At 44.2% G+C, this 18,918-nt stretch overlaps 1 protein-coding gene across 1 annotated transcript in view; it reads right to left on the bottom strand.

Moving 5' to 3' along the window:
* The window catches only part of LOC124031853 (agrin-like), a 298,853-nt gene extending 290,856 nt beyond the window's left edge, over positions 1-7,997 (bottom strand). The window contains 2 exon segments of the mRNA XM_046343616.1: positions 6,189-6,450; positions 7,531-7,997. Coding sequence (XP_046199572.1) covers positions 6,189-6,450; positions 7,531-7,680 — 412 coding nt within the window. The 5' untranslated portion in view covers positions 7,681-7,997.
* Positions 7,998-18,918: the final 10,921 nt, after the last annotated feature.

The following is an 18,918-nucleotide window of genomic DNA, read 5'->3' as shown; positions in this document are numbered from 1 at the left end:
GAGCACTTATATTAGTACGGGTGGACGGAACGTCACACTGACCAGAAGCAGCATCACAGCATCACCCGTGTGGCCATTGACTGGCATGTCACCTCCTTGAGAGAGCGAGAAGAGGATGGAACAAGAAAATAAAAAGAGAAGAAGAAACAGCCCTTTGTTGTTCTCCCCTGACAGAGCCTTGAAGGAATGACGTTACTGGCATCAAGTGAAGTTGAAACAAAAGCAGCTGATAAACAGACTGGGACAGATAGCATCTCCCTGTACGCTCAACACCTCTCCATCAAGTGGGCTTCCTCTCCCTCCCCTCCCCTCCGTCCATGTCCTTTCCCCTCACGGTTTCGCTCTCTCTCTCTCATCCCTCTCTCTCCCCTCTGTCAGTAACACAGCAGAGGGAGAGAAAAAAAACAAATGACAACAAACAGTAACAATTCACATTTTCTCAATTCTCAGAAAATGAAGCCCTCAGGCATTCGGTTAAATCTTGTATCCCTCCATACAATTTCAGACAGCAGTCTCATTGTGTTTTTCCAAAGCCATGCAAATGGCTCTGCTTGATTTTGACACATTATCTGACAACTCGGTGCGCGGGGAACAATTGAATATGCTAACATTTCACTGAATAGTTGTCGCTCGAGGTGCAAACATAGGGAGAGGAAGATGTAGGCTTTGCTTATCCGCTTCTGCAAGGTAAACGTCAACAGTGTGAAGGGGACGTGTGTCCCAGTCAGAAGTGGTGCATTTGCCCCGTTTTCAGGTCTTCGTTTAGTCTCTGAATTGCCTTTGAGAGCCGTGTGAACAGAGATAACACGTTGGGAGCGGGCCAGCTCGCTTTGAACGGCGACAAATGTGGAGCTGTGTTTTTAGAGTGCCGGGTCAAAGACAGCACAGCATGAAGATAGGCAGAAACTGCTTCTCCAATAGAAATCCCTGATCACGCTTGTAGGCGATGTCTTGGCGACGTTGGCTAGCTAAGCTCATGCGCAGAAACACGTCATCAGGTCTAAACGGTCGTTTGATGTGCAGGCCATCGAATCAAAGGCACACCTTTGATATAAAGTTGTTTTGGACGAAAATGAAAACGTGTCAGTTTGTCACTTTCACGACGTTGGAGTAATAACATGTTCAACTACTTAAGACATTGGCCCCGAATCTAAGTTGTGTCTTTATAAGTCGAGAAAATAAACAACTAAGGAAGAATGTTTCACTTCTCTCATTGGCTTCTCAAACCCCAAACCCCGGCCTGGTCTGCTTGGTTTGCTTCGCAAGAATTCCCCCGAAGTCTCGCGATGTTGCGCCTCTGGGTTTAGAAACTCTGTGGCCGGTTGTTTAGTGAGGTCTTGTAAAGACTCCGTTGAGGGGAAGGCTGCTCTTAGTGCGATTAAAGCATTGCCCAAGTGATCCCGTGCGTGGTTTTGAAGTGGCCTGTACCTCTGCACTAAAGCTCTGGGGAGTGATAGGACGAAACATGATGCCTCTAGGCATCTATCTATGCCACGGAGCATTGGTCGCACTTCCTGACCGTGAGATGCCAAGAAAAACACACATCTCCAGCATTCCAAGTCCACACCTGAACAAAGAATTTCCTCACGGTCTCTCTCTCCCTCTCTCTCTCTCTCTCTCTTCCCCTTTCATCCTCACTTATCCTTCCTCCTCCCTCCCATGCATCTTACACAGAGACTCTTTTTCCTCCACTTTTTGACAATGTGCCTCCCCGCCTAGCTCCGCCAGGCATTCCTGGGTCTCTCCTAGCTGTGGATATGTCAAGAATGGGGAGAAAGGAGTGGAGGGTACACTGAGCACAGCGACAGGTAGAGTCTTGTCTGAAGGTACTAACATCCCCAGTCTCCTGGATGGTGGTTGGCTGCACACAGAGGATGTGATCCGACTTGACTGTCTTAATTAAAACGTTGCCCTGGACTGAAGCCTCAGAGCTCACTCTTCCCTTGGGTGAAATATGGCCCGCAAACAAAACCCAAATACAGATATGTGTCTAACCTCAAGAGAGACGTGGATCGCTATTATGCCCCTGAAAATCAGTACACTTAGATTTGTTTTAACCTTGTCCTATAAAGACTGAGTGAAATAATTCTACAGCAATGAAACAAATACACTGCAAATTCACTTGAATACAGTTTGAAAAGTTTCATACGGTTTCATTGAAACGAAACAGGACCAAGTGCATTTCCTAATGCATATTCCTTGGCCCTCTAAAGCCAGTTATGTGAAATATGTTGCTCGGCTAAATTGGCCATGCTAAGAACCTCTCCAAACCCAAGGCATCTAGCAACTAGACAGTAGTTGCTAGAACCAAGAAACTCCTCTCTTCGCAACAAGAAAAGCGAATTTGAAAAAGAAGAAAAGAGGGAAGATAAAGTGTCAGCAGTACAGTGTGTCGTGCCGGGAAAGATAAAATGTTATTTGTGCCAAACTCAACCAAACACTTCAAACAACCTGAGAACATTGGAATCACCTGCCATCACGAATGATTTGGCCGTTTTTGAGGCCTGTATATGGAGGCCTTGGATTCTAACTTTTGACCAGCTGCCAACATCGTCAAGCGCCAGCAGAAGCCGAACAGCAACAAGCCTTGTTTGCTGGCAAAGAGGGCAGAGACGGGCATAGTCACGGCAGATGTTAGGACTTATTAGTCACGGGTATGGGTCTTCTTATAGTGCCTGACAAATGGTTTCTTCACAAAAAAAGTGCCAAAAGGAGCGACAGCTCTCAATAACTCTCACTGCACTGGGGAACTTTTCACTATCTAGAGCTGCAGCTGGCTAAAATGGATTACTTGTCTCCTTTTTTTCCCCCAAACTCAGGAAGCTCCTCAAAAAACTATTTTTATGATTGCATGTTCTCAAGCACAGACAAGTCTGATCTATTCATTCCTTCTCCACGTCCGCTTCCCCCTGCTCCTGCCTCTGTTAAGGTAAAATTAGAAAACGCGAGGCTGTCTCTTTTTGGTGCTAAGGCTTTGCCATTAACAGAGATGTGAACATAACTGTCAACTGCTAAAAGAGTGTGAGAAACGCAGTCCCCAGTATATACCTCAAAGCTCTGGGTTATGTGTAAAAAAGACTTTAAGAGCTTACTTCTGACTTCATAAAACGTCCCCCTGACAACGGGGAAAGGTTGTCTCAGGGAGGTCAGTTACTGTCCCTGAAGGTGTATATCAAAGGGGACACCTCCACCTCCTAGGGAGAGACGGTTAACCTGAGCAGGGCCGCAGCAGCTTCACCATGACAACTAACCTGCTTAGAGGACTCAGGTGTCCCCATTTGTCTGAGTGCTGGGAGACAGTCATGGGTGTAACCCTACAGCTATGATATTTCAGATACCATTTACTTGTGATGCAGGGAGTGTGATGCCTATCTTTACAATGTGACTGCCCTGTACTACTCTGTCAGACTAACCTTAAAATAATCTGGTCTCAGACGATCGTGCAGGTGAAGAAGCCAGATATGGAGGTCCTGGGCAGGCGTGATTACACGTGGTCTGCGGTTATGAGGCCGGTTAGATGCACTGCCAAATTCTCAAAAATAACGTTGGAGGCGGCTTATGGTAGAGAAATTAACATTCAATTCTAAGGCAATCACTCTGGTGGACATTCCTGCAGTCAGCATGCCAATTGCACACTCCCTCAGAATTTGAGACATCTGTGGTATTGTGTTGTGTGATAAAACTTCCCATTTTAGATTGGCCTTTTAATTGTCCCCAGCACAAGGTGCACCTGTGTAATGATCATGCTGTTTAATCAGCTTCTTGATATGCCACACCTATCGGTTGGATGGATTATCTCGGCAAAGGAGAAATGCTCACTAACAGCGATGTAAACACATTTGTGCACATTTGAGAGAAATAAGCTTTTTGTGTGTATGGAAAATATCTGGGACCTTTTATTTCAGCGTATGAAACATGGGGTGAACACTTTACATGTTGAGTTTATATTTTTGTTCAGTAAATATTGAAAGTTAACATCTTCATCAGACGACAACAGAAGTGCAACGCTATTTGGCTGACAGCCGCACAAGTAAAAGAGCTTACAAAGAAAAATAAAGGTATTTATTATAATGTTTCTAATGTTTTTCATGGAAAGAATGTAGCCAGCAACATTTCCTAATATTTTGCTCCACGTAAAAATGGCATTTTACCAGAGAAAAGCAGGCAGGCTACACCGAGGAAAGTACAGGAAAAAAGAAGCTACACATCAGTCAGAGCATTGTCTGCTGGTTGAATGCTCGTTCATGAATTCTCATCCAAATGGAGAAGTGCAACTGAACCACAAAATGTGCCTGAAATTACAATTACAATAAGAAGCATTTCAGGATCTTCGTTTTTAAAAAGCAGCAAGATATTTCTTTAGCCTTTGAACTTTTTTCCTGCGTGAAAAATTAAGAATTATGCGAGAGTTAACGAGACAACTAAGCTTAACTTGCTAGTTATCAAAGTAAGTGGCTGAATTAATAAGCTGACGGGGCATCATATTGAGTTAGCTTTCTGCCATGTTTGAGAAGTCAAAGCCCTTTGGATGAGTTATCTGTACATCTGCCACTGCTATCTTTTGAATTCCTTGTTTTCTCCTCTCCCTTCTTGGCCAGTCTGCTACACTCCCATCTTCTCTGAGTAGTCAAGCCTATTGCCCTAGCGACTCCAGACTCCTCACAGGCATGTACACATGCTGCTCCAGTGCCAGTACTGTTTTTCCTTCAGAAAAGCATGTGTCAAAACTTAGTTCATTTCCACAATGTCTCTGGTTCACATTCGCTTTTAAATGTCCACACTCACCAAAAATGGCATCCGGTAGCTCCTATATGTATACTTTATGAGCTGGATTGCCATTCTTTGCGCTCGTTAGCATATTTAGCTAGCAACAGCCGTGGAAATTCGCTATTATTTGTGCTAATTTTGTTAGACCCCCAATGGCCTTTTTTGTAGTATATTTGGCGCCCCCTTGTGTACTAAGCTGGTAATACCATAAATCCTGGAACGTATAAAGGACGGTATGACAATATGAAAATCTGGATTGCGCCCAACCTTAGTATAAAACAATCAAACTCCCCCCAAAAAAATCCTAATTTATTATCCTTTCCACCGTGTAAAACATTATTTTTGTGAAACAGTCACTTTTCCTTCATCAGAATAATGATTCTCCTCTATAGCTAGATTTCCATCCAATATTCTACATTCTAAAAATGGTTTCCTCACAAAACAAATGTTGCATTATATAGCGAGTGTGCACACTCTGGTATTGGCATGTGCACTCTAGCCAACAGCGTTATCTGCACGCTGTTGGCTAGAGCGCACATATAGCCTATATGATGAGATTATTATTATGGAAAAAAGCAAGATTATTTTTACTTGTCAAATGACAGCCAAGCATCGATTATCATGTCACCAGAATAAGACCCTTAATATTTATTGGAAAGGAGCATCAACCTCATCACCTTGCACTTTCACCACCCTGTGAAGTTCATAATTTGCATGCTTTCCCGATGAGTCATAGTAGGAGAACCACACATGTCATCGTGTGACTCCAAGTTAAATTCAATATGATGGTAATTATATCAATATTCGCACATAAAAGCTTTTCCACGGGCATTTTCCACATAATTAATTTTACCGACAGAAAAAGATCCCACCTTGTCTAACATATTGTTTTTATCGATACTTGGAAAGTTTACCGAAAAATTTCCATCAGGCCTTTCATGACATTTTTTATAGAGCATGGACTTTACTCGCATTAAAAGGTTGGAATGAAACCTGGTTTATGACCATGTACTGTATTTTCAATGGATTCAATAACAGATCTTACGAGCAGCACTTTGTGTTGATTTCTAAGGTGCCTTTGGCACCCGCACTGCCTCACAGGCAAAATTCATGGCACAAAAGTATGTGTGCACCTGAAGCTCTTGCAATGCATATAAGGCCTACTGCCAGTAAGAACGGATGATTGACATAATTTCCGAGTTTCAACACTACATTTAAAAAACAAACATTGAAATACCATTAGTTAAGGTAAAGAAAAACCTCAAACCGGTCCGTGCATCCCTAATATGGGATACCTAAACAGAGAGGGGGTCGACTATTCCATACCGTCCTGTTGAGACTGAAAAACAGACAGAGAGAGAGAGAGAGAGAGAGAGAGAGAGAGAGAGAAAGAGAGAGGAGACAACACAATGGCAGCTTACCGTCCACACAGTGCTCCACCTCCTCCAGGTTACGCAGGGTAATCCTCATCAGGCTGGAGTTGAGCATCAGCTCGTTCCTATGTGCCGGCCACATGTACTCCGGGGCCAGGTTGACAAAGAAAATGCGCGTGTCGCCAGTGGCAACCTGGTTGTCGCATATCACAGGGTCCCCGAAGCCGCCGATCATCACCTTGTTGCCGCCGTCCAGAAGAACCTCGCCGTTGACCATGGTCTTGCCTTTCAGGTACCGCCATACCCTCACCTTTATCAAGGCCATGGAAAATAGACTCTTTAGCTCTTTACTGAGGCTCCTCACATGCAGGCTGTAACTTCAAGTTAAAGGTAGTCTGAGCAAGGGGACATCACCATAACTAGGATATGAGGTATGCAAGTGGAAAGTTGCCCTGTTGTTTATGATGATGTCATTTTGCAGTCTACCTTTAAGCAAATATATTTCATATCAAAAGTATTTTCCAACAATTGTAGTTTAACAAACAGATTTAAGTCAGGACTCCAGTTATTTCATGTTTATATGCATGCAAGCACTTATTCTTCCAAACACTTGTTTTAATAAAACTTTAAAGGGACAAATTGTATACATCAGTGTACCATGGTTGAATAAATACATACTTTCCTGGACTGTATCTGCTAAACCATAACCGTATTCACAACAGAAGACATGTTATATTCATGGGACAGGTTTCCATTTGGGCTGGTCTCATTTGGTGGTAAAGTGGTTCCGATCTGAATACGTGACACCTCTAATCTACTCCAATCTCTCTACATAGGATATGGCTCTTTAGTGTCGTGCTCTATGACAAAGCAATTGTCAAATACAACTTCATGCCTGTAAATACATTTTAAAAACAAGCTTCTGAAGAACAACAAATGTAACGCCTTATATATAGCTCAATTATGTACATCACTATAGCTTAATATATATATATATATACCGTTCACTTGGGCTTCCCTTAGGAAGACAGATATAGTATTTTATGTTTCAAATGGGGTTTATTAGCCTATAAATATGTAATAAATAGTTAACACTTTGTTGAAAAGGTTGAGATTGTTATTACTTGTTTTGTTCAACTACTGTATGAGAAGGCCTACCAAGACCGATGCACTGATTCAAATGGCCACCGTTGGCTTTGTAAGAAAAGTGGGATGGCATGTTATAGGCTATGATTTGACAGGTGTCACTTTGGAGTTAGGCTTACACGTATCCTACTTCCTGAAACAGAAATTGAATACTTTGTAACGTTTTCGACAAGACTATCGTTACTTTGTAGACAACCTCACTCAACATAAATCTATCCACTCAAGTCAGGACAGTCAGGCTTACCTTGCACGAGTATGTATTATGCACTGGGTCCATGTTCATGATTTCTTCAACGGTACCAGTCAAAACTACGTTCGCCTCCTCTTCCCTTTTCTCCAAGTCTTTCTCCGGACAACTTCCGTGACACCGTTGACAGAAAACGGCGACTATCATCAATGCCCACCCGTACAAGTGAGTTGGTCTCCGTTGTGAAACCATGGTCACGAAAACGGGTAACAGACTAAATCAATTGTCTGCGACACAAAGTAGGCTACAAATTGTTTTCGCAGCAATACTCGCTATTTAGGCGAATAAGCCTTCTCCTAACTTCCCTACCGACCACAAAGCTCTCTCAATTTCAGACAAATCTCATGAGTCTGCTGCGTGCGCGACCTGAGCTGCCTCGCTGCAAGCCGGCTGGGAGAGAAGAAAAGGGCTGGATTCTCTCTCAAGGAATGCGCTACACTTCACCCCCCTCACACTCGATTCTTTTGAATGACGCTTCGGATTTGCATGCAATCTGAATTGCTGATACGACTGGTGAAGGGACCTGCGGTTTTCAGGAAGGCTGCCGAAAGTGGTGTAAAACGCCACCCTTCGGAGAAATGGTGCGTTCACTGAACAAGCGCAAAACCTTGCTTTGAGGCAAATGATGGCCAAGTAGCCTACACTAAACATTGAAAGTAGTCTCGGCCTATATTGTGTGTAGCCTAGCCTAAACTATGAAATAATCAAATAACAAAACAAAAACATTGGGTCGGTAAGGCCTGTCCCTAATAAACAATCCAACAGAAACAATCTAGAACTGGCAATACAGTAAGTCTAAGTGATACAATTATGGATATTATTAAATATTTGCCATGATCAACATTTGTAAATGCTACCATGTGTGCGTTTTTTTTACAGCTCCCAGTTAGGAATAGACACTGCGTAAATTTCCACTCTTCAAACGCTGTAATTTTAAGTAGACTATCCGTCAATCTATTCCTGGAAAATGACAGGCTTGCGATGTGCTTTCCAACAGAGGATATTTGTAGAGATTTCTTCCATGTTTTCCCTCGAATTTCTTGTGCCCTTCCCTGATTTTTCTATAAATCTAAAAAGTAGCCTCTTCCCAATTAAAATGTCAACATCACACTCTAAAAATTAGAGGTTCAACAAGGGTTCTTCTAAGATCCTCAAAGTTCTTTGAAGACCCTTAGGGTTCTTGGAACTTAAACTGTTCCCCAAAGGGTTCTTCCAAGAACCCCATAGGATGTGGGGTTCATCAAGGAAACTGCCTTAGTTGGTGGGGTTCTTGCAGAAACCTAACTGCCCAACTGAAATATTTGGATTTGAATTTGAAAGGACAGCAGGTGCTGGCACTTAACTGAAAAATGTTAAGAGCTCCTCAATTTAAGGGAAGGTTTGTCCCTTGTATGAACTAACTTGATATTGTTTTATGATGATACTATTTATCTTTTCATATTTGTGCAAATCTTTCTAAAACAGAAAATGGACACAATTCAATGGATATCAATCAACAAAGAGGTAAGAATTTGTAGGCTATAAGAATGTGTAATAAGAATACCAATTGATATACCTTTTTATGCCTCCTTGTCTGTATACCTGCAGACACAGACACAAAAGTGACCAGTTCAGTCATGTGCACCCAATACAGATAGCCTTCAACATATTCTTGTAGCCTACACTCTAAAAATAAACGGTTCCTGGAGTATCCTTTAGGGGTTCTTCAAATTGGAACTGTGGGAGAACCCCTATAAGTTATTCAAATCCCCACCAACTAAGGAGGTTCCTTGATGAACCCCACCTACAGAAATATGAAAAGATAGAGCCCCCAGCCACGGCCTCCAGTCCGGAGCCCCCAACGAGGGTGCCCAGTTCGGGGCCAGCTACGAAGATGCCCTGTCCGGGGCCCGCAGCGAGGGTGCCCAGTCCGGGACCCGCAGTGAGGGTCCCCAGTCCGAGGCCCGCAGCGAGGGTCCCCAGTCCGGTGCCCGCAGAGAGGGTCCCCAGTCCGGGGTCGGCGGCGAGGGTCCTCACACCAGAGGCGCCACCAAAGCAGGGTGAGCCAGAGGTGGAGCGGGGTCTACGTCCCGCACCAGAGCCGCCACCGCGGATACATGCCCACCCAGACCCTCCCCTATAGGTTCAGGTTTTGCGGCCGGAGTCCGCACATTTTGGTCACGCCCTGACCTTAGAGAGCCTTTTTTAGGCTCTGATTTGGGTGGGAATTCTATGTCTTTTATTTCTATGATTTGTGTTTCTATGTGTTGGCCGGGTATGGTTCTCAATCAGGGACAGCTGTCTATCATTGTCTCTGATTGGGAATCATACTTAGGTAGCCCTTTTTCCCTCCTTTCAGCGTGGGTAGTTATCTTTGTTAGTGGCACTTAGCGCTGTTAAGCTTCACGGTCGTTTCTGTGCTTTTTGTTTTGTTAGCGACATAATAAAGTAAAATGTACACTCACCACACTGCACCTTGGTCCTCTTCTTTCGACGGCCGTGACAGTATCATCATGAAACAATATCAATTTAGATCATACAAGGGACAAACCTTGCCATAAATTGAGATCTTTACATTTTTCAGTGAAGCGTGTGCACCTGCTGTCCTTTGAAATTCAAATGTTTCAGTTTTATTTATTTGTTTTATTTAACCTTTTAACTAGGAAAGTCAGTTAATGACAAATTCTTATTTACAATGACTGCCTACACTGGCCAAACCCGGACGATGCTGGGCCAATTCTATGCCGCCCTATGGGACTCCCAATCACTTCCCGTTGTGATACAGCCTGGATTCAAACCATTGTGTCTGTAGTGATGCCTCTAGCACTGAGATGCAGTGCCTTAGACTGCTGCACCACTCGGGAGCCCAAGAGTGTGTTGGGCAGTTAGGTTCCTGCAAGAACCCCCATCAGCTGAGGAGGTTCCTCAATGAACCCCACATCTTATGGGGTTCTTGGAAGAAGCTTTTGGGGGCCATTTTCAGTGCCAAGAACCGTAAGGTGCTTCGAATAACTTTGAGGATCTTAGAAGAGCCCTTGTTGAAGCCCTAATTTTTAGAGTGTGATACTAATAATAATGTGATGAGTAGGACTATTAGGAGTAGGCAACAGATCTAGATGAGTGTTATTTTAAGAGATGGGAATGCCCTTAGTGGTGCTGAAAGGACAGCGCCAGGATCGAGCAATAGCGTTTAATTATTTATTGAATATTCGAAACATACAATATACTTGCAGTGAAGCTGCTCAATAACTACATCATATCAGTCATCCAACAGGTTCCCATTCAGAGCGACACACAGAAACATCCAGGGTCAATGCCCTGCTCAAGGGCATGTTGACCAATCTACCACCAGGCCAAAAGCGTGAACCCAAACCCTCCAAGATCCCCCCCCACAGTTCCCCAATAGCTGCCCCTCAACCATTCAAAACCCCACCCACAGTCCCCCCCAGGAATAAAAAAAAACAATTAATTCCATTCCCCACCCCCCAAGAACCCCCCAATGCACCAACAACCGAGAGAATGAACTAAAGACAAAAATGGAAAAGACAGCAAACAATGCAATTTTTAAAAAATAATACATTTAAAACAATGGACATCAAGGACAACCTAAATCATAACAGCAATGTCACGTTCACTGTCTTCAACTCCCTGTCATAGATGAGCCAACGCAGCGTGCATGTAATTCCACATCTTTTAATAAAGTGAAACTTAAAAAAAAACAGGTAAACAGAAACCGAACATGACGCAACCATGGCCCACACAAACAGAAAATTAACAATTACCCACAACCTTAGGTGGGAAAAAGGCTGCCTAAGTATGATTCCCAATCAGAGACAATGATAGACAGCTGCCTCTGATTAGGAACCACACTCTGCCAAAAACAAAGAAATAGAAAACATAGAATGCCCACCCAAATCACACCCTGACCTAACCAAATAGAGAAATAAAACGGCTCTCTAAGGTTGGGGCGTGACAGTACCCCCCAAAGGTGCGGACTCCGGCCGCAAAACCTGACTATGGGGGAGGGTCCGGGTGGGCATCTATCCTCGGTGGCGGCTCCGGTTCGGGACGTAGCCCCCGCTCCGCACGCTGACCCCCCCGCTTCCGTGGAACCAGAGAGTGGACCGCCGCTGGAGGCTCCGGACTGCGGAAGGTCGCTGCAGGGATCGGACTGGGATCGTCGCTGCAGGAACCGGACTGGGGACCGTCGCTGCATGCTCCGGACCGGGGACCGTCACTGGAGGCTTCGTGCCATGGATCATCACTGGAGGCTCCGGGCCATTGATCATCACTACAGGCTCCAGGCCATGGATCGTCACTGGAGGCTCCGGGCCATGGATCGTCACTGGAGGCTCCGGGCCATGGATCGTCACTGGAGGCTCCGGGCCATGGATCGTCACTGGAGGCTCCGGGCCATGGATCGTCACTGGAGGCTCCGGGCCATGGATCGTCACTGGAGGCTCCGGGCCATGGATCGTCACTGGAGGCTCCGGGCCATGGATTATCACTAGAGGCTGCGTACGTGGAGCCGGAACAGGTCTCATCGGACTGAGGAGACATACTGGAAGCCTGGTGCGTGGAGCTGCCACAGGGCTTACCAGGCTGGGGAGACATACTGGAGGCCTGGTGATATGGAACAGCACTTTATGTTTCCTGTACTCTATATGTATGTTTATTATAGCTGTTGATACAGGGCTACTCCCTGTACTCTATATGCATGTTTATTATAGCTGTTGATACAGGGCTACTCCCTGTACTCTATATGTATGTTTATTATAGCTGTTGATACAGGGCTCATATATGAAACTATTCTAACTGAACATTTTCTTTCACAGTGGCACTGACTCTGACTGGGAGCCCCCAGTGCCAAGGTGTCCATCCCCCTCTGAAGCTGGTTCATCCAGCTGTACCCCTGCTGTCTCTGGCTCCACACCTCCCGGGCCATCTAGAGGTGTGAAGAGGAAGAGTGGAAGTATGCCACCCACTAACAGAGGGACAGAAGGGCGTTGGCACACCGTCCTAGAAGATGATGTGGAGCCACCACAACCAACTTTTAGGCCGAAAAGGAAGCCAGGACCTCAGGTGAACCTGACCTCCACTTACACCCCCCTTCAGCTTTTCCAACTGTTTTTTACACCATCTGTTGTAGGTTCGCTCGTGTCCAACACAAATAAGAATGGGAAGAAGAAACAAGCGGGCAAAAAGGTAGCATGGAAGCCCATATCCATGTCAGAGTTTTTCTGCTACCTTTCTCTGGTCATCTACATGGGGCTGGTGAAGCTGAAAAGCATGAAGGACTACTGGAAAACATCAGCTCTGTACAAATTGCCTTTCCCCATGACTGTTATGTCCTGCAAGAAGTTTCTGATTATTTCACAGGCGCTACACATCAGTGACCCAAAGGTAGATGAAGAGAATGAGAAGAAGAGGGGCACAGCAGCGTTTGGTAGACTGTGCAAGATCAAGCCGCTCTACCACAGCATTGTTGAGGCCTGCAAGACGTATTTTCAGCCAGCCCAGAACGTGTCAATCGATGAGAGGATGGTATCCTCAAAGGTCAGAATTGGACTCAAACAGTACATGAGAAACAAACCAACCAAGTGGGGTTACAAGCTGTTTGTTTTGGCTGATTCTGCATGTGCCTACACATGCAATTTCTTTGTCTACGATGGGAAGAACAGTTTTGCTACCGGTAAGGGACTCAGCTATGACTCTGTAATGGCGTTATTGGATGTTCAACTGCTAGGGAAGGGTTACAAACTGTTTGTGGGTAACTTCTACACAAGCCCTACCCTGTTTGCAGACCTAAGGAAGCTGGATGTATGGGCTTGTGGCACCATTCGTACCAACAGGGTGGGCTTTCCGAAGACGAAGGTGAACGACATGCCTAAGCGGGGCTGAGCGGGGGAGCATGCGATGGATCCGTGAAGATGGCCTGCTTTTTGTAAAGTGAATGGATACCAGAGAGGTGGTGATGTGCTCTACTATCCACAAGTCCTTCAGTGGGGATCGTGTTGTCAGGCGTGTGAAGGACGGTGCCGGGGAATGGACCACCAAAAATGTCCCCATTGCAACTGCAGTGAAGGACTACAACAAGAGCATGGGCGGAGTCGACCTTTCGGACGCGCTAATCGGCTACTACAATGTTCTCCACAAGACAATGAAATGGTACAAGACCTTCTTCTATCATTTCATCGACATCGCCGTAGTGAATGCATTCATCCTACACAAGGAAATGGCAACGAGCTGTGGAAAGCCCTTCCTCTCACAGAAAGACTTCAGAGAGCAGCTCATCAAGGAGCTTGCTGGCTACAGCACTACTGCAGCAAGCCCTGTCCCTTCTGCTCCTGCCACAAGTGTTCATCTGCCCAAATATATTTGTGCGGGCATGGATGTGCCTAAGGGCCAAAAGGGCACAGCATGGAGGCGTTGCTGTGTTGTTTGCAAGATGAAGTCTCCCATCACATGCACCACATGCTCAGTGACCCTCTGCTTTACATCAGAGAGAGACTGCTATGGCATCTGGCATCAGCAGCAGAACATTGTCTAGAGTTTTGGCAATGTTGGTGGGGTTATATGGCAAAGTGGGTCTGCGGTCTAGCTGAGAACACCAGTCTGCGGTCTAGCTGAGAACACCAGTCTGCGGTCTAGCTGAGAACACCAGTCTGCTGTCTAGCTGAGAACACCAGTCTGCAGTCTAGCTGAGAACACCAGTCTGCAGTCTAGCTGAGAACACCAGTCTGCAGTCTAGCTGAGAACACCAGTCTGCAGTCTAGCTGAGAATACCAGTCTGCAGTCTAGCTGAGCTAGGGTCAGTATGTTATATCTGGAGTATTTTTCCTGTCTTACCTGGTGTCTTGTGTGAATTTAAGTCTGCTCTCTTTCTCTCCTTCTTTCTCTCGGTGGACTTGAACCCCTGGGACAATGCTTCAGGACTACATGACATTATGACTCCTTGCTGTCCCCAGTCCACCTGGCCTTGCCGCTGTTCCAGTTTCAACTGTTCTGCCTGCTGCTATGGAACCCTGAACTGTTAATTTTTTCTCCTGAGGTGCTGTCCTGTTGCACACTCTACAAAAACACTGTGATCTCCACCCCTCATTGCCTTGTTTCTTCCTAGGTTTTTGCCTTTCTTGTTATGCTGGTGAATGAGGACCCAAAAGCGACTTAACGAAAACAGAGTCTTTATTCCAGTATAAGACAAAAGTAATAATCCTGGATATAACAAGGAGAAAACAAAACAGGAAAAACTTAAATCCACTCGTAGTAGCGAGGACTGACTGGAGACTCGACCATAGACTGCAGGTTGCTTAGGGAAGGCACCGACCGTAGCAGACTAAGACACCTGCTCACACGCAGCATCTGAAGAAGACAAAACACGACAGGGCGAGACCAGGATACAGAACAGCGAACATCATACAAGGATCCGACAAGGACAGAAGCGGAAAACAAGGGGAGAAATAGGGGCTCTAATCAGAGGGCAAAATAGGGGACAGGTGTGAAAAGAGTAAATGAGTGAGTTAGGAGAATGAGGAACAGCTGGGAGCAGGAACGGAACGATAGAGAGAAGAGAGAGAGGGAGGGGGAGAGAGAGGGATAGAAAGAGGGAACGAACCTAATAAGACCAGCAGGGGGAAACGAACAGAAGGGAAAGCACAAGGACAAGACAATATATGACAAAACATGACATTTCTAGGTTGTTTTTCTTAGCCACCGTGCTTCTACACCTGCATTGCATGCTGTTTGGGGTTTTAGGCTGGGGCTATGTAAATAGATTTGATAGAGGACTGAGGGTGTGTAAAAGTGTGTAAATAGTTACCCATGTTTATTTGTAAATGTATGTATATATTTTGTTTTTCATAATATTGTAAATGTCATGTATTGTATTGTCATGTCTTGTCCCTGTGCTTTCTCTTCTCTTCCTTTCCCCCTGCTGGTCTTATTAGGTTTCTTTCTCTCTCTCTATTCCTCTCTCTATCGTTCCGTTCCTGCTCCCAGCTGTTCCTCATTCTCCTAACGACCTTGTTTACTCTTTCACACCTGTCCCCTATTTTGCCCTCTGATTACGTCTCTATTTCTCTCTCTGTTTCTGCTTCTGTCCTTGTCAGATTCTTGTTTGCTGTTTGCTTTGCTTTTGTTCCGTCCAGTTGTATTCTGCCTCGTCATCAGATACTACGTGTGAGCAGGTGTCTCTATCCTCTACGGCCCGCGCCTACCTGAAGGGACCTGCAGTCTGTTGCCGCTAGCCCTGCCACTCTCCTCAACAACTAGAAGGGGGACTCTCCTGTTAAACTAGAGGATTTGTGTTTTCCCTGTTTGGACTTCCCCTGTAATGATTGAGGATTTATGTTTTCCCTGTTTGGACATTAAAAGACTCTGTTTCCGTTATATCGCTTTTGGGTCCTCACTCACCTGCATAACAGTCAATTTTTGTGGGGGGGGGTTGTGTGTTAGAATACCACTTTAGTATTTTGTATATAGTTATTGGTTTCAAAATGTGTACTTCACCAATTTGGCCACTTGGGTAAATTTGGGTAACTTGTGTGGGACACCTGGGTGACTTCACAATAAATGTTATGTAGCACACTCATTTTGGAAGTTATCATTTTGAAATTTTGCACTAAAATTGTCCCCATCGTCTTATCTGAAATTTTGTTTTATCTTGTTCATTTAAAAGATGATGATACAAAAATAAATAGAAAAAAACAAATGCTTTTTTCAATAGTTTTATCTAAACCAGATCTATTGTGTGTTATTCTCCTACATTCAATTCACATTTACACAAACTTCAGAGTGTTTTCTTTCAAATGGTACCAAGAATATGCATATACTTGGTTCTGTGCCTGAGCTACAGGCTGTTAGATTTGGGTATGTCTTCAGGCGGAAATTGCACAAAGTAGGGGGGTAGTCTTAAGAGGTTAATGCGTTTTTAGCCAATCAGTTGTGTTGTGACAAGGTGGGGGAGTATAAAGAGGATAACCCTATTGGTAAAACACCAAGTCCATATAATGGCAAAAACAGCTCAAATAAGCAAAGAGAAATTACAGTCCATAATTACTTTAAAACATGAAGGTCAGTCAATAACTTTTTTCAAGTGCAGTCGAAAAAACCATCAAGAGCTACGATGAAACTGTCTCTCATGAGGACCGTCCCAGGAATGAAAGACCCAGAGTTACCTCTGCTGCAGAGGATAAGTTCATTAGAGTTACCAGCCTCAGAACTTGCAGCCCAAATAAATGCTTCATAGGAGTTCAAGTAACAGACACATCTCAACATGAACTTTTCAGAAGAGACTGGATGAATCAAGCCTTCATGGTTGAATTGCTGCAAAGAAACTACTACTAAAGGACACCAATAATAAGAAGAGACTTGCTTGGGCCAAGAAACATGAGAAATGGACATTAGACCGGTGGAAATTTGTCTTTTGGTCTGATGAGTCCAAATTTGAGTTTATTGTTTCCAACCGCCGTGTCTTTATGAGACGCAGAGTAGGTGAATGGTTGATCTTCGCACGTGTAATTCCCACCATGAAGCATGGAGGAGGAGTTGTGATGTTGTGGGGGTGCTTTGCTGGTGACACTGTTGGTGTTTTATTTAGAATTCAAGGCACACTTAACCAGCATGGCTACCACAGCATTCTGCAGAGATACGCCATCCCATCTGGTTTGCGCCCAGTGGGACTATCATTTGTTTTTCAACAGGACAATGACCCAACACACCTCCAGGTGTGTAAGGGCTATTTGACCAAGAAGGAACGTGATAGAGTGCTGTATCAATGACCTGGCCTTCACGATCACCCAACCTCAACCAAATTGAGATGGTTTGGGATGAGGACCGCAGAGTGAAGGAAAAGCAGCCAACAAGTGCTCAGCATATGTGGGAACTCCTTCAAGACTGTTGGAAAAGCATTGCAGGTGAAGCTGTTTGAGAGAATGCCAAGAGTATGCAAAGCTGTCATCAAGGCAAAGGGTGGCTACTTTGAAGAATATACAATATATTTTGATTTGCTTAACACTTTTTTTGGTTACTATATGATTCCAAATGTGTTATTTCATAGTTTTGATGTCTTTACCATTATTCTACGAAAACTCCTTGAATGAGTAGGTGTGTCCAAACATTTGACTGGTACTATATATATATATATATATATATATATATATATATATATATATATATTGTACAATATGTGTGTTTGTTTGAATTCAAGACCAGATTGATCTCAGTTGGTCAGTGTCAGAGTAGCCACTCATTTCAGTCATTTGTATGGTAAGATTCAGCTAATTTCTTCTTTCCTGTAAATTATGTAGAACTCCATAAAATGCTTTTTAAAATTTTGGCTTTATTATTGCGTCTTGGTGCACAGATTTGTTTTCGGAAAAGTATGGTGTTCCGGGACGTGTGTGTGCGTGTGCGCGTGTGCGTGTGTGTGGGAGGGAGGGGGGTGGGGGTAAAAGAAAACAGAGGTGAACTATCAATTCTAATAAAAAAAATTGCATAGATTAAACATGCTATAAAATTAATTCACCAAGTAGTGAACATAAATCATTACTACGTAGAATTGAAGGAGATTAGTTTTAATATAGCCAGTAAATCAAGCTTTTGGTGTGGTGGGTTCCACTAAGCAGTGCAAGAGGGGGTCCGTGATGTTTTATGAACATCAAGGCAGACACACGGGGAATTTGGATTCTCGGTCTCGTTGGTAAGATGATAAGGTTCATGTAGCTAAACCCTCTCACACTCCACTGAGCAGCAGATCGTTTTATCAACTGTCTGATTGGCCAAAGTGGTAAATCTCCCGAATTGCCTCTGCAGTGCACACACGTCGCCTACAGTTCGTCATCATTCCCACCACCGCCAGTGAGAAGAGGGAAGAAACCACCATTTACTGTCAGTTCAAGTATATTTAAAAAGTAAGTTTATGGCCAGTTTTATTGTGAAACATTTATGACAATGTCCTCATCTTCCCAACATTTCCTGTCACCTCATGGATAAAAAAACACCCAAAACCAACTCTCCAAAACTAAAAACGATGTTTTACTTTATTATCATGTTCCTTTGTAGGCTAATCCTCTCCGTGTTGCCAAAATTATTGTGTAGACTGTAGCCCCGAAAATGTCTAGGCTGTAGCCCGAAAACAACGGGCTTTCCCAAACTTTATGCATTAGGTAGACTTAATATAGGCCTATATTTTAACAAAAAAAGTGAACTTATTTTTAGAAATGTTCAGTGGAAAAATGGGTAAGCCCAAGGTTGCAACTGCATCTCTGAATTTCCCATCGTTCTTTGTGTGAATTCCCGGCAGACTAGATGCTGTGTTGTGTATTGCTGCCTTTCACAGGTCTGAATGCAGATTGCACGTTTTAGTCACACAATTAAAGGAGTAGGGGAATGGGAAATTCTTAAATT

The sequence above is a fragment of the Oncorhynchus gorbuscha genome, linkage group LG03 (assembly GCF_021184085.1).
Source record: "Oncorhynchus gorbuscha isolate QuinsamMale2020 ecotype Even-year linkage group LG03, OgorEven_v1.0, whole genome shotgun sequence".
In the NCBI taxonomy this organism is placed as follows: domain Eukaryota; kingdom Metazoa; phylum Chordata; class Actinopteri; order Salmoniformes; family Salmonidae; genus Oncorhynchus; species Oncorhynchus gorbuscha.
The sequence above is the reverse complement of the archived record's forward strand: the minus strand, read 5'-3'. Positions and strand labels throughout refer to the sequence as shown.